Source organism: Natator depressus, chromosome 2 (genome assembly GCF_965152275.1).
Source record: "Natator depressus isolate rNatDep1 chromosome 2, rNatDep2.hap1, whole genome shotgun sequence".
Classification (NCBI taxonomy): Eukaryota; Metazoa; Chordata; order Testudines; family Cheloniidae; genus Natator; species Natator depressus.
In genome coordinates, this window is record NC_134235.1 from 60,665,875 (window position 1) to 60,680,849 (window position 14,975).

General features: G+C 42.2%; 1 protein-coding gene across 2 annotated transcripts in view; it reads left to right on the plus strand.

The window, feature by feature from the left end:
* PDE7A (phosphodiesterase 7A) overlaps positions 1-6,285 on the plus strand; it is a 139,880-nt gene extending 133,595 nt beyond the window's left edge. For both annotated transcript variants that reach the window (XM_074944303.1, XM_074944304.1), the window contains 3 exons: positions 1,425-1,521; positions 3,678-3,758; positions 5,412-6,285. In XM_074944303.1, coding sequence (XP_074800404.1) covers positions 1,425-1,521; positions 3,678-3,758; positions 5,412-5,623 — 390 coding nt within the window. In that variant the 3' untranslated portion in view covers positions 5,624-6,285. The remainder of the gene's footprint in view (positions 1-1,424; positions 1,522-3,677; positions 3,759-5,411) is intronic.
* The last annotated feature ends 8,690 nt before the right edge of the window (positions 6,286-14,975 follow it).

The following is a 14,975-nucleotide window of genomic DNA, read 5'->3' on the forward strand; positions in this document are numbered from 1 at the left end:
ACCCAGGGTTTGAACTGTCCCAACCAAGTCATAAACAATACATTTTCTGTTAAGTGGGGATTTATATTTTGTTTTTCAAAAATAAGTAATGCAAGGAAGTAAACTGAACTATACTAACTCAATCCTGCTAGGATCTCTGGCATTGAAACTATGCTATCAGTTAATTCTTTAAAATGTCTTATTGCAGTTATAAAATGGGGAGCAGGGATGTTAACTGCCTTTGAAATAGTGTTTTCCTAACAGCTAACTTAATTTTTGGTTAGAGTTAATTAAAATAAATACCGTTTTGTCATTTTATTTCGTATATCAATGTCTTTGTATTGAATGCTCTGTATACAGTGCCTTTGAGAGGTACTTTGTATTTAACTCTCATTCACTTTGTCCAGGATAGAAGTCTGTTTGCCTTCAGTTTTACTTCGCTCTGTTCATGACCTCTTATAAGTCTCAAAGTAGCATTCTGTTAGCTAAGGCTAAGATTTTGTCACTGATCTTATTAGCAAAAGTCACGGACAGGTCACGGGCCAAACAGAAAAAGTCACAGAAGCCGTAACCTGTCCCTAACTTTTACTAAAAATATCTCTGACAAAACGTGGATCTGCGGATCCTCACACTACTTCAAGTGGGGAAGCTGCAGGGACTAGGAGCTGCCTGTAGCAGCTAGGATTCCCTGCCACCCATGGGGGCCAGGAGCTTGGGCTCCTCCTTAGCAGCCCGGAGCTGTCCGGCACCCCCAGGAGCTCAGGGGTTTCCCCACTGCTGCCCACTGGGAGCTCGGGGTTCCCCTACAGTGCCACCCTGGGCGTGAGGGAGCTGGAGGTTCCCCCGCCGCCACCTACTGGGAGCTGGGGGTTCCCCGCCACCACCCACCATGAGTTGGGGGTGGGTGCCCCACCACCCCCAGTGGCAGAGAGCTCAGGGGTTTCCCCGGCAGCGGCAGGGAGCTCGGGGGGTCCCCCGCCACTGCCCTCCTGGGGCTCGGGGGGGTTCCCCGCTGCCCCTGGCGGCAGGGAGCTGCAGGGAATTCCCCCACCGCCCCCGGCAGCAGGGAGCTGTGGGGGTTTCCCCGCTGGCAGGGAGCTGCAGGGGCCACCAGAGGCGGCAGGGGTACCCCACAGCTTCCTGCCCCAGCAGGCAGCGGGGGACCCTGCAGCTCCGGACCACCGCAGGCTGAAGTCACGGAAGTCGCTGGAATTCATGGATTCTGTGACTCCGGTGACTTCTGTGACTAAATTGCAGCCTTAACTATGGTATATAATTTTAGAGTGAAATGCAAGTGGTTGGGTTTGTTACGCTGATTATAAAAATGCATGAGACGTTATGGAATACAGTAGTTACTCTAGAAATTATGCTGCTTTTTTGTATTCATGTTTTTGCATGTAGAAAAAAATTAAAAGTAGTGTAACACAGTATATGTAATTCACTAGATGGCTTTGAAGTGTGCTGATATTTGTAATCCATGCCGGACCTGGGAACTGAGCAAGCAGTGGAGTGAAAAAGTAACAGAGGAATTCTTCCATCAAGGCAAGTAAAAGAATAGAAATATTCTAATCTCATACCAATGAATGTGTAAATGTATCATAAGATGAATATCTGAGAGTCATAGTGACTTTGTGAGATGAAGGGCTATATAAGTTTAGGACTAAAGGAGGGTTAAAATACTTTTTTTTTTTTTGTGTGGCTACATTCTTGAAACAGGCTTCTTCTGCTACTAACAGCTGATGAAGAATCTGCTTTAACTCAATACACCCCAAAGTTTCAGATTCTAGCTGAAATGTATTCCTCACTAGAAAAGATACTTCAAATGAAGGATTGTCTTATAGGGCTGTCAAGCAATTAAAAAAATTAATCACGATTTATCACATGATTAATCATGCTGTTAAACAATAATGAAATACCATTTATATAAATATTTTTTGATGTTTTCCGCATTTTCAAATATATTGATTTCAATTACAACACAGAATATAAAAGTGTATAGTGCTCACTTTATATTTATTTTTAAATATAAATATTTGCCCTGTAAAAATAAAAGAAATAGTATTTTTAATTCACTTAATACAAGTACCATTGTGTAATCTCTTTATCATGAAAGTTTAACTTACAAATATAGAATTATGTACAAAAAATAACTTCATTCAAAAATAAAACAATGTAAAACTTCAGAGTCTAGAAGTCCACTCAGTCCTACTTCTTGTTCAGCCAATGGCTCAGAGAAACAAGTTCGTTTATATTTGCAGGAGATAATGCTGCCCGCTCCTTGTTTACAATGTCACCTGAAAGTGCGAACAGGCGTTCTCATGGCATTGTTGTAGCTGGCGTTGCAAGATATTTACATGCCAGATGCGCTAAAGATTTGTATGTCCCTTCATGCTTTAACCACCATTCCAGAGGACATGCATCCATGCTGATGACTGGTTCTGTTCAATAACAATCCAAAGCAGAGCGGAGTGATACATGTTCATTTTCATCTGAGTCAGACGGCACCATCAGAAGGTTGATTTTATTCTTTGGTGGTTCGGGTTCTGTAGTTTCCGCATCGGAGTGTTGCTTTTTTAAGACTTCTGAAAGCATGCTCCACACCTTGTCCCTCTCAGATTTTGGAAGGCACTTCAGATTCTTAAACCTTGGTCAAGTGCTGTAGCTATCTTTAGAAATCTCACATTGACTCCTTCTTTATGTTTTGTCAAATCTGCAGTGAAAGTGTTCTTAAAATGAACAACATGTTCTGGGTCATCATCCGAGACACCTATAACATGAAATATATGGCAGAATGCAGGTAAAACATAGAGCAGTAGACATACAATTCTCCCCCAAGGAGTTCAGTCACAAATTTAATTAACGCATTATTTTTTTAACAAGTGTCATCAGCATGGAAACATGTCCTCTGGAATGGTGGCTAAAGCATGAAGGGGCATAAGAATGTTTAGCATATCTGGCACATAAATACCTTGGAATGCCAGCTACAAAAGTGCCATGCGAACGTCTGTTCTCACTTTCAGGTGACGCTGTAAACAAAAAGCAGGCAGCATTATCTCCCATAAATGTAAACAAATTTGTTTGTCTTGGTGATTGGCTGAATAAGAAGTAGGACTGAGTGGACTGTATGCTCTAAAGTTTTGATTTGTTTTGTTTTTGAGTGCAGTAATGTAACAGAAAAAATCTACATTTGTAAGCTGTGCTTTCACGATAAAGAGATTGCATTTATGGTACTTGTATGAAGTGAATTGAAAAATACTGTTTCTTTTGTTAATCATTTTTACAGTGCAAATATTTGTAATAAAAATAAAATAAAGTGAGCACTGTACACTTTGTATGCTGTATTGTAACTGAAATCAATCTATTTGAAAATGTAGAAAAACATCCAAAATATTTAATTGTTTAACAGTGCAATTAAAACTGCGATTAATCACGATTAATTTTTTTGAGTTAATCGCGTGAGTTAACTGTGATTAATCAACAGCCCTAATATTTATCTGCTCTTATATTGGGTTATATTTTTGCAGAATGCATTTTAAAAGTAAGGATACAGCTGTAATACATAGAAACTGTTCTCTCAAGGTGACTTGCCTTCCTTGAATGGTTGCCTAAAACAAATTTGGTTATGTATATTATGAATTAACAATTCCAGAATGCTTACGGTTAAAAATTACTTTTCTAAGTAATTGTTCTCTCTTTAGGAGATGTTGAAAAAAAATATCACTTGGGTGTGAGTCCGCTGTGTGATCGACAGTCAGAAACCATTGCCAACATCCAGATTGGTAACTACAAATATATGTCTTTGAACAGTTTAAAATCTTTCAGTGGTTCCCTTTAATGACAATTTTTAGAGGAAGGAAAGCTATCTTTGCCTATAAATCTTAGAATTTGCCCTTTGTCTTTTTTTTGTGTTAATTTGGCAATGCTCCTTCACCACAAGCAATTTTTTCTTTGCTTTAAAATTTCTCCTTTGAATTTAGTAATCGTGAAAGGTGCTCGATTGATAGTCCTGGAGACTGAAGTCCTGTATCCATAGAACAGGTATAGCATGGGCAGTAGCAATGTAGCCTTTCCCATATTACTACTCCAATGTGCCTTAATCCTAACCTGGAATGACAAGCTCCAGAGTTAGAGGACATTTCATTCACCTACCCATTCAGTCCTTGGTGCCTCTAGTGAAGCTGCCAGTTGACTTAGCCTTTTGGAATGTGGACACCTATTCACTGGGAACTGGTTTAAAGATAGTCTTAAAGCATAGAAATTTCATGTAGGCCAATGGATAGCTGGTAGATGATTTTTGATCACTGCCAACCTGGGCTAGATTTATACCAGGGACAGAAGTGAAAGGATTTTCCCATTAATAAACATTGACTTTTTTTTTTAAGTATATTTTCATATAGATTGAATGGGATTGAATGAAAAAATATGTTCTACTATATTAAGCAGATTAATAAATTTTAACCCTAGACATAATTTGAATTTTTTTTCTCATATAAAATTGGAAATGTAAAAAAAATTGTGACTTTGGTTCTCACAAATTATACTAAATTACATCAATTATAACCAGTAGATTGTTGAATAGCTGACCATAATTTTGATTTTTTTTAAAATAAACTTTTTTTTTAAATAAGGCAAAAGTACATTTCTGGCAACCTTATCTTTAAATTTTTGTTTGCATATATATAGCCAGATTTTTAAAGCTATTCAGGCATTTCACAGCCATTGAAATCAGTGAGAGTTAGGCACCTGAATACTTTTAAAAATCTTAGACATAGACAAAATACTTTTGTGTGTGTGTGTGTGTGTATGTGTGTATGTATGTATGTGTATAGAGGGCAGTCAGCTATTTCAAGATGTCTCATTTGCTGCACAACACTGGGAGCCCTTTAATTTGTGCAGGCCATTAGTCATCTTTGCCTTGAATGAGACACAAGTTTGCCTGGTCATACTTCAATACACTTAACTGGTCTAGTGATGCCGAGGGAACTTGAATGTATATTTCCTTTGTAACACAATTCAGCTTGTTTGTGGGATGATTTATTATATATGAGCTTGTTTCTGCTAGACTTTTAGGCTTTTTAGTCTAGTTTGTGTAGTTTAATTCAAATCTGATGATTGGTGTCCTCCTTTCTCCTCTCCAGTAGTTTTTTTCCCTTTATTTCTCCACTGCCCCAAAAGGGAACAAATGAGATTCATCAGTTCCTTCTTAATACAATATAATGCTATTTCTTTTGACTGTCAAACCTGTAATATTTCTATAGATTACACTTCTATATTTTAATAAAGTGCCACAGTGTTAGAAATATTGAAAGATGACCATTTTAAGTTGGAGATGAGTTGCTAATGCATTGTTAATCTTTTATATCACTTCCTAAATGCTTTAAAACCTTTACCTATTCTTTCCTGTTTTTAATCTAAAGCTTTCTTCTTTAAAGGTTTTATGACCTACTTAGTGGAGCCATTATTTACAGAGTGGGCCCGGTTTTCAAATACCAGGTTATCACAGACGATGCTTGGTCATCTGGGACTGAATAAAGCTAGTTGGAAGGGACTGCAAAGAGAACAGTCAAGCAGTGGTGATGATACTGATCCTGCATTTGAGGAAATGGACTCAGACGTATTACCTCAGGAAACTCGATTGTCCTGACTCCAGAATCCGTATGACAAAATTGCCTCTGCAATTGTATCTGCACAATGGGGTTTGAGGAGAAACTTGTTATAACTGCTCAAGGTTCAGTGTAAACGATGCCAGCATTATTTATTTCCAAGTTTTCCTTTACAGATCACTTGAACCCAATTTTTAATTACAAGATTGGAACATAGAGCAATATGCATATGCCTCAGTTTGCTTTTGTTTGGAACCTTGAATATGCAAAGCACAGCAGTGACTGAATCTTGAAGGAACAATACAAGAAGTTTCATCATGGTGCCACGTGGGTTTTTTAAAAAAAGTTTGAAATAAGGTCTTCAAAACTAAGACTTGATATGAACTATTCCATTTTCTTGGGATTTAGCAAGTCTTGCATAAACATGTTCAAAGCATACCTTCCACTCAGTCCTTGTTTAAAATATGGAAATGTGAAGTGCCCGTCCTCTGCTGCCTCTGGCAAGACTTGATGTTTACAAATGTACTCTGAAACTATTGGTTCTAGACTTATCTTTACGCATGGCTGTGAAAGAACCACTAACTTTGGTTTTCTTTTAGAAAAAAAGAAAAAGAAAAAAGGTCAAATCTGAGACTAAAGCTCTTTTTCCTTTGGATGCCAGAAAAGACTCCATTTGTCATTATTTTGTTTGTGCACTGGGAACTGAGCGTTCACCATAGAGCACAGCCAAGCTTTTCTCCAGTGCTGTATGGGAATGCAATTTTTGAAAATGCTTCTGAATTTGCAGAGTGGGGGGTGGGTGGGTGAGGGGGGGGAACATGGTCCCTAACCGTGTTGCAGTTCTGCATTGAAAACGTTGCATGTTGTTTTCACTATTGTACATTTGAACTTGCATATGCAAGACAAAGGCAGAATGTCTATAAACACCACATTCAACTCAGGGTATTTGCCAATCTGAAATAAAGTGGGATGGGAACTGTGTCCTTCCGACCAAGGGTACAAATGCCCCTTTCGCTGCAGTGTGTATGTATGTGTGGGTGCGAGAGTGTTCGGGGTTATGTGGGGGAGGGAGTGGGAAGGGTTTCAACTGCAACATTTTTATTTATTCTTTTAGAATGTGACAGTGTAATGAACAGCCACATTGGGGGGAAACTGTAACAGATTGCTACAGATGCCTTAAACTATGCACAAAGCTAAGTGACCAAATTCGTTTTTGATTGAAAAAAGTGCATTGTTTACTTATTCCTCCCTCTCCTGAAACATTACCCATTTACGGGTTTTTGATGTGAAACGGAGAAATGTTTTTAAGGACAAAATTTAAGGACTAATTTTAAACTTCAAACATTCCATTTTTGTAATTTGTTTTACACTGTTTTAAGTACAGTAAGCACAACTGTTACAGAATTTAAGAGAAACCGGTGCTTTCTTTTAGTTCATTTGTATTTCCCGTGTTATTTCTGTAAAAGACTGTTTATTAATTCTGTTTACAGTTCGTTGCAACAGCCATTTTTGGGAGAGAGATTCAGTGTAAAGCCATTTGTAAAGGCTTTACCATACTCATTTTAATATGTGCTTGTTGCTCTTAACTTTTGATGAATAAAAAATACCTTTTCACAATTATGCTCTTGTATGTTTAAGTTACATAACTGAGTCTATTATTAGCGAAGTAGTTAAGCTTGCAATTAACTTCTATTATAAAACCTTATTTTAACCCCATTATATGGGGTTTAAATGTTTGTCCTGCAAATTGTCAAACTTCCTCACTTCTGCAACTTTTGCCTGCAGTTAGAATTAGAGCTCACTTAAAAATGATCCTGACTTATGTGTTTGTTTCCCTCTAGGTTAAAAGTGGCTTGTTATCCCTTCAAATTCTCCACATTGTTACATTTTCCTAAACTCACTGTCCATTTGTATGCTCCCTTGGTCTGGAGAAGAACATGCACAGGTCTTGAATTCTAGAACCACCATTTCTAATGTAAAGCCTTAACAAATCTTCCTGCCAGATCCCACACCACCACTCTTACAGGAGTTGATTACAGTATCATCCACTAAGGTATGTGGGACATGCTACTGATAGCATTTAACTAAATTGTTAACGACTGCTTTCCTTTTGTCTAAGTAACAAACCCACTATAGACACCACCACCCCATCTCTCTCTCACACACACACAAACACAAACTTCTTGTTAGTGGCACTTTTTCCATTTTCCCCAGTTGCTACTCAAAATGTTGTTGATTTAAATCAGTGGTCACTAACCAGATGATTGCGATCGACTGGTCAATCCTAAAGGAGCTCCCAGTCGATCGTGATCTCCAGAGGCGCAAAGACAGGCTCTCTGCCTGCCCAGGCCCCACGCTGCTTCTCGAAGCAGCCAGCGTGCCCTGAGCCGGGGGTCTCCCTCCGCGCGCTGCTCCTGCCTGCAAGCACCGCCTGCATAGCTCCCATTGGCCAGGAACAGGAGCTGTGGTCAATGGGAGCTGTGGGGGCGGTGCTTGCAGAGAGGGGCAGCGCGTGGAGCTATGTGCTGCCTGCCCCACCCCAGGGGCCGCAGGGGCGCATTGGCCCCTTCCAGGAGCAGCGTGGGGCCTGGGTAGGCAGGGAGCCTGCTTTAGCCTTGCGGAGCTGCCGGAGGTAAGCGCTGCCCAGCAGGAGGCTGCACCCTAGCCCTGAGTCCCCACCCCCTCCTGCACCCCAATCCCCTGCCCCAGCCTGGAACCCCCTCCTGAACCCAAACTCCCGCCCAGAGCTTGCACCCCTCACCTCCTCCTGGACCCCAACCCCTGTCCAAGGCTCAACCCAGAGCCCCCTCCCACACTGCAAATCCCTCGGCCCCAGCCAAGAGCCCGCACCCACTTCCCAACCCCATACCTCAGCCCGCTGAAAGTGAGTGAGGGTGGGGGAGAGCAAGTGACAGAGAGAGGGGGGGATGGAGCGAGTGGAGCAGGGCTTTGGGGAAGGGACAGGGCAACATTTGGGTTGCCCTTACATTCAAAAAGTGATCTTGGGCATAAAAAGGTTGGAGACCACTGATTTAAATTTTGTAAACGGGAAGCAAAATGAACTGTGGCTTGTGTTCAGCAACAATCCAGATAAGAATTACCAGGAACTTCAGATGTACTTCAGATAGGTTAAAGTTGGGCCATGGAATTTAGTTCAGTGGCACATACCAAAATATATTACCACATCATTTACGACATATTCAATCGTTTCTTGTAATTTGAGTAATGTGAAAGACATAATGGCTGATTCATCATGTTCGTTTGTGATGTGCTGTCTAAAAACCAGAGATGTTTAGAAAGGACGTTATAATTAGAGCTGGTCAGGAACTTTTTGAAATGTTTTTAGTTGGAAAATGATGACTTGTCTAAATGAACATTTCCACAAAATTCACTTTAAATGAACCTTCCATTGGGAAGGTTTCTTGGGTTCACAGTGGAATTTCTGATCAATACCAGAATGAGTATATTCCTGCCCCAGCATATCCAATAACCCAGTGGTTAGGGTGCTTACCAGGGATATGTGGGAGGCTCAGGTTTAAGTTCCTGCTCTGCCTGATTTAGATTAGGGACTTGAATGTGGGTCGCCCACATCTCCGCTGAGTGCTCTAACCACTAGGCTATGGTTATTAGTGGATGGGGGAAGGGGGTCTCTGTTTTTCAGTGAAAAACCTCAAAGGGCCTTAGTTTTATTCTGCATCTGACTGAAGAAAAATGTCAAAACCAAGTCTTTTGCAAAATGGATTTTTGTTTTCTGGCCACCCTTAGTTGTAATTGAACATTTTAGGTTTCCTTAGGCATTTATTTTACTATAGATTCCAGAAATACTTCAGTTAAGCCTATTAGGCTTGAAGTAAATGTGCACTAAGAGAAATTTGCATGTGTTACTTCAAATACCAATTTTTAAGCAGGTGGTATATGAACCAATAAAGTTTGGGAACCACTGATTTTCAACATTAAGTGACCTGAAAAGAATTTTTTTATGGCATTGCTGTTACTTCATGATTAAAAAAGGGAATGGAGAGAGTATATTTTTTAACCTAAGGAAGGTCTTTTTTTCCTGGAGATCTCTGAAAATGTGAACTGAAATCTTGCCTTCATATTGTTTCTGCCCACTGTTGATTTAGTCATTAGAGTTAAAAGGTGCTTGCAAAAAAGCTATTTGAAAGTGAGACATAACACTGAGCAATCCAAAGGAAGAAAAGGTTACTGACCTTACAGTAACTTGATTTCTTCAAGATGTTTTGTCCTTATGGATGCTCCACCATAGCATGCATGCACACCCATGTACTCTCTACCGGAGAATGCAGAGCAGTTTCTGCGGGCCTGCAGACACAACAGCACCTTGTGCCTTCAATGAGGGCATGTAAGGAGGCACATGGACCCACCACCACTCAGTTCCTTTTTGACCACAAAGTAGAGCCTCCACAGAAAGGGGAAAGAGGGCAGGGAGGTGGAACACCCATAGGGACAAAACACCTCAAAGAACTCAAATTACTGTAAGGCAAGTAACCTCTCTGAGTATATGTTCCTATGGGTGCTCCACTGTAGGAGACTCCCAGGCAGTAACTCAATGAGGAGGTTCGACTGTTCAAAGGACTGCCAGAAGTAGTATCATCCCTGGAAACAGGTAAGATGGCGTAATGCTTGGCAAAGGTATGGATGAAAGACCACGTTGCAGTCCTACAGATTTCTGTTATGGGATTGTATTTCAGTAGAGCTATGGATATGGACAGGGCTCTAATGGAGTGCACTATGAGGGCTATATCCCAGCAGATTTGTAGCAGGGTAAAATGCAACCCAAAACCCACTTTAACAGTCTTTGAGTGGAAGTGGGTTGTCCCTTCATCCTCTTCAAATGATACAGATAATCTAGGAGAGGCCTGGAAGGTCTTAGTTCTGTCAAGGTACATAGTGAGAGTCCTTCTGATATCTAGTGTATGTAGGCTGGCCTCCTCTCTGGAGGCGTGAGGCTTTGAGTAAAGCACTTGTAGATGGATCTCTTGATTTAATATGGAATTATAAAGAGACCTTAGGGAGGAAGTGAGGATGGGGACACAGTGTAATCTTGTCTTTATAGAAGGTAGTTAATGGCAGATCTTCCATAAGAGCAGAGTCTGTCACTTTTCAAGCTGAAGTGATAGCCGTATGGAACCAAGTCTAAGGGAGAAGTGGAGGAGAAAACAGGCAGTCATCGGTTCAAATGGAGGTTTCCTCAGGCCATTGAAAATCAAATTAAGGTCCCACTGGGTGGCCAAGGGCTATACAGGGGAAACAAGTTGTGTAAGCCCTCAAGGAATCTGGTGCTAGTGGGATGTGCAAAAACTGAGATGCTTCGATAGGCGAGTGGAAGACTGTGATAGCAGCCAAATGTACTCTGAATGAGCTCATTGATAGACCTAGTCTTCAATTCAACAGGCAAGTCTAGGGTTCTGGAGAGCAGAATGTCTGATGCTTGAGAATAGTGAAGAGAACACCAGAAATTGAAGAGTTTCCGCTTTTGAAGGTAAGTTTTGCAAGTACTAAGTTTCCTGATAGAACTGACTAGACCTTATCCAAACAGGTTAGCACCATCCTCGAGAATCATCTAGGAACTGTGCTCTCAGTTTCAGGAAAAAGGGGTTGGAATGGATCAGGGTCTCAGAGTTCTGTGACAGGAGATCCTTCCTGAGATGAACTCAAGAGAGGCACTGCCAGAGGGAGGTGAAGGAGGTTTGAGTGTACACTTGTCTTGGCCAGGATGGTGCTATGAGGATAATCATTGTTCTTACTTGTCACAGTTTGAGTAAGATTTTGAGAATCAGAGGTAGAGGTGGGTAAGCATATAGCAGGATACGGGGCTATGGTGTTATCAGGGCATCTCTCAATGAATTGTGACTGTTTCCTCCCTTGGAGCAGAAAAAACAACATTTTGCATTGGATGGAGTAGCAAAGAGGAGGTGGTGCACTCTGCCTTAACTTTTATCACAGTGGTTAATATGCTAAGAGGCTGGAGCCTGAGATTCAAATTCTCACTGTCTGCTGTGGCATAAGGGCAGTCTCCTGGAAGGTCGGAGACCCAACTACTGGGATCTGGGGTATTCTGGGGCTGGTTTCTGTGTCTCCTGTTGGAGGTGTCCCTCTGCATATACTTTGGTCTCTGGCCCAATGAATATTCAGAGTAACTAGTGGTTAGGGCGCTCAGCTGAGACACCCCTCCCCCCGGGTTCAATGAATAGTTATTTATATACAGTGGAATGGTTTCATTGACCAATGTGATCCCAGAATACCTTATTGTCCAGTGGGTAGGGTACTTGGCAGGGAAGCGGGAGACCTAAGTTCTAATCCGTTCTCTATGGTGCACGGGGGGGGGGGGGGGGACTTCAACCTGGGTCTCCCACATGGTGAGTGAGTGAAGGATGGGGACAGTTTATATACTTAACTCCCATAGAGAGTTCATGGCTCTGAATACCAACTGGAGGGAGGTGGCTCCCTATGGCCAAGACTTATGCTCCTAAATCTCTTTGAGTGATGGGTCTTAGGGTATGTCTACACTATGAAATTAGGTCAAATTTATAGAAGTCGGTTTTTTAGAAATCGGTTTTATATATTCGAGTGTGTGTGTCCCCACAGAAAATGCTCTAAGTGCATTAACTCGGTGGAGTGCTTCCACAGTACCAAGGCTAGCATCGACTTCTGGAGTGTTGCACTGTGGGTAGCTATCCCCCAGTTCCCGCAGTCTCCGCTGCCCATTGGAATTCTGGGTTGAGATCCCAATGCCTGATGGGGCTAAAACATTGTCGCGGATGGTTCTGGATACATGTCCCTCCCTCCCTCTGTGAAAGCAAGGGCAGACAATCGTTTTGCGCCTTTTTTCCTGGGTTACCCGTGCAGACGCCATACCACGGCAAGCATGGAGCCCGTTCAGCTCACCGTCACTGTATGTCTCCTGGGTGCTGGCAGACGTGGTACTGCATTGCTACACAGCAGCAGCAACCCATTGCCTTATGGCAGCAGACGGTACAGTAGGACTGGCAGCCGTCATCATCATGTCCGAGGTGCTCCTGGTCGCCTCTGTGAGGTTGATCAGGAGCGCCTGGGCAGACATGGGCACAGGGACTAAATTTGGAGTAACTTGATCAGGTCATTCTCTTTAGTCCTGCAGTCAGTCCTATTGAACCATCTTATGGTGAGCAGGCAGGCAATACGGATTGCTAGCAGTCCTCTTGTACCATCTTCTGCCGGGCAGGCAAGAGATGAGGATGGCTAGCAGTCCTCTTGTACCATCTTCTGCTGAGCAGCCATGAGATGTGGATGGCATGCAGTCCTTCTGCACCGTCTGCTGCCAGCCAAAGATGTAAAAGATAGATGGAGTGGATCAAAACAAGAAATAGACCAGATTTGTTTTGTACTCATTTGCATCCCAGCCCCCCGTCTAGGGGACTCATTCCTCTAGGTCACACTGCAGTCACTCACAGAGAAGGTGCAGCGAGGTAAATCTAGCCATGTATCAATCAGAGTCCAGACCAACCTGCTTGTTCCAATAAGAACAATAACTTAGGTGCACCATTTCTTATTGGAACCCTCCGTGAAGTCCTGCCTGAAATACTCCTTGATGTAAAGCCACCCCCTTTGTTGATTTTAACTCCCTGTAAGCCATGTCATCAGTCACCCCTCCCTGCGTCAGAGCAATGGCAGACAATCATGCATCTGAGTTGAGAGTGCTGTCCAGAGCAGTCACAATGGAGCACTCTGGGATAGCTCCCGGAGGCCAATACCATCGAATTGTGTCCACAGTTCCCCAAATTCGACCCGGCAAGGCTGATTTAAGCGCTAATCCACTTGTCAGGGGTGGAGTAAGGAAATTGATTTTAAGAGCCCTTTAAGTCGAAATAAAGGGCTTCATCGTGTGGACGGGTGCAGGTTTACATCGATTTAACGCTGCTAAATTCAACCTAAAGTCCTAGTGTAGACCAGGGCTTAGGCTACACCCATCTCCTTGGCATTTCCTAGTATTTGGCTTAGGCAGCTCCTTGCTCAGCAGACTGGTTTTTGTGAACCCCATTCTTAGCAGAATTTTAGGCTGGGATTTTCAGTTATAGCCCTCAGTTAACTAATCTAAACAAACAAGTTAGCTGACTTGTTTGGTGGAAGGGAAGGTTCAGAGTTCAGTTTTGACTCCTAAGCCATGTCTCTGTGCATTATGAGTGCAAAACATTTAAATGCCCTTTTGTAAACTACTCATTGTGTTACTAAGTTACATGTGCTACAGGTCTGATAAATTAGGATTACAACTGAAATATCTCATTTGACAATTTGACTCATGGGCTATGAAATTAGTAAGGTGGGGACCATGTTACAAACCTTAAGATACTGTTTCTATAGGCAGTGTAATATGAAGGTAAATATTAACCTGATTTTGGAGGGTGTGAGGAAGCAAAATGCAAGGTTAACAATATGGACTAGCTTCATAATGAGATATAGGCATTACAGTGCCTAACTTGTAGGCACCTAGAAAAACACTGGGATTTCTAAAGTCTAGGTAAGCCACCACAATAGGCAGCTGCCTGCCTAAACTAATCAATGGGAGATGCTGACTAGAGCCATGTTTCCTAAGCCCTGCCCCTCTCCTGGAGTCAGGCACTTTTTTTTTTTTTTTTTTTTTTTTGGAGGGGGGCAGAAATGAGGATTGCTGTCCACCTTAATTTAACCTAGTTGTCAAAGCACTGCCTCTGTATGTGCAAGACCTGGGTTGATTTCTGCCTGCAGGGGGAGAAAAAATTTGAGCAGGTGTCTTTCACCTCTCAGTGCTCTAACCATTTGAGAATGACCTATTCTGCAGTGGGTCTTCCTCTAATCTCTGGTTGAAGCTGTTCCACTGTATATAAATACATACTCACTGGAACAGGGGAACTGGCTCCTGGGTCTCCCACCTGGGAGTGTCCTAACCACCAGCATTACTCATTCTCTTCTCTCTCTGGCCCTATGACTTTATACACCCTGGATAGTTTCAACAGGAGAGCATGAGAAAGACCTATATCAGAATAGCCCAATCATTTGCACACTTTCTGGAGCTGGAGTTGGAGATGACTGTTCAAATCTTTCTTTTCACCATAGTCCCCACCAATCAGGCAGAGGGGGAAATTAAACCTGGAGCTATATAATCCTGCAGGAGTGATCAAACTACTGGGCTAATAAGCACCTCCTTACAGAGTTTGAATGGGCCCTGAACTGCTAGGTGGCCTCAGCTCCTGCCTACTGGATTGGGCCCTGCAGATGAATGCTTATCTTCCCCTGCTTTGTGTATCATGCCAGGGCATAAGTGTCTGGCTGCCTAGAATGAGGCACCAGTGTACATGCCCAGAGACAAAAACTTAAGCACTTAAGAACTTTTTCAGCAAAAATTTAGGTACTGAT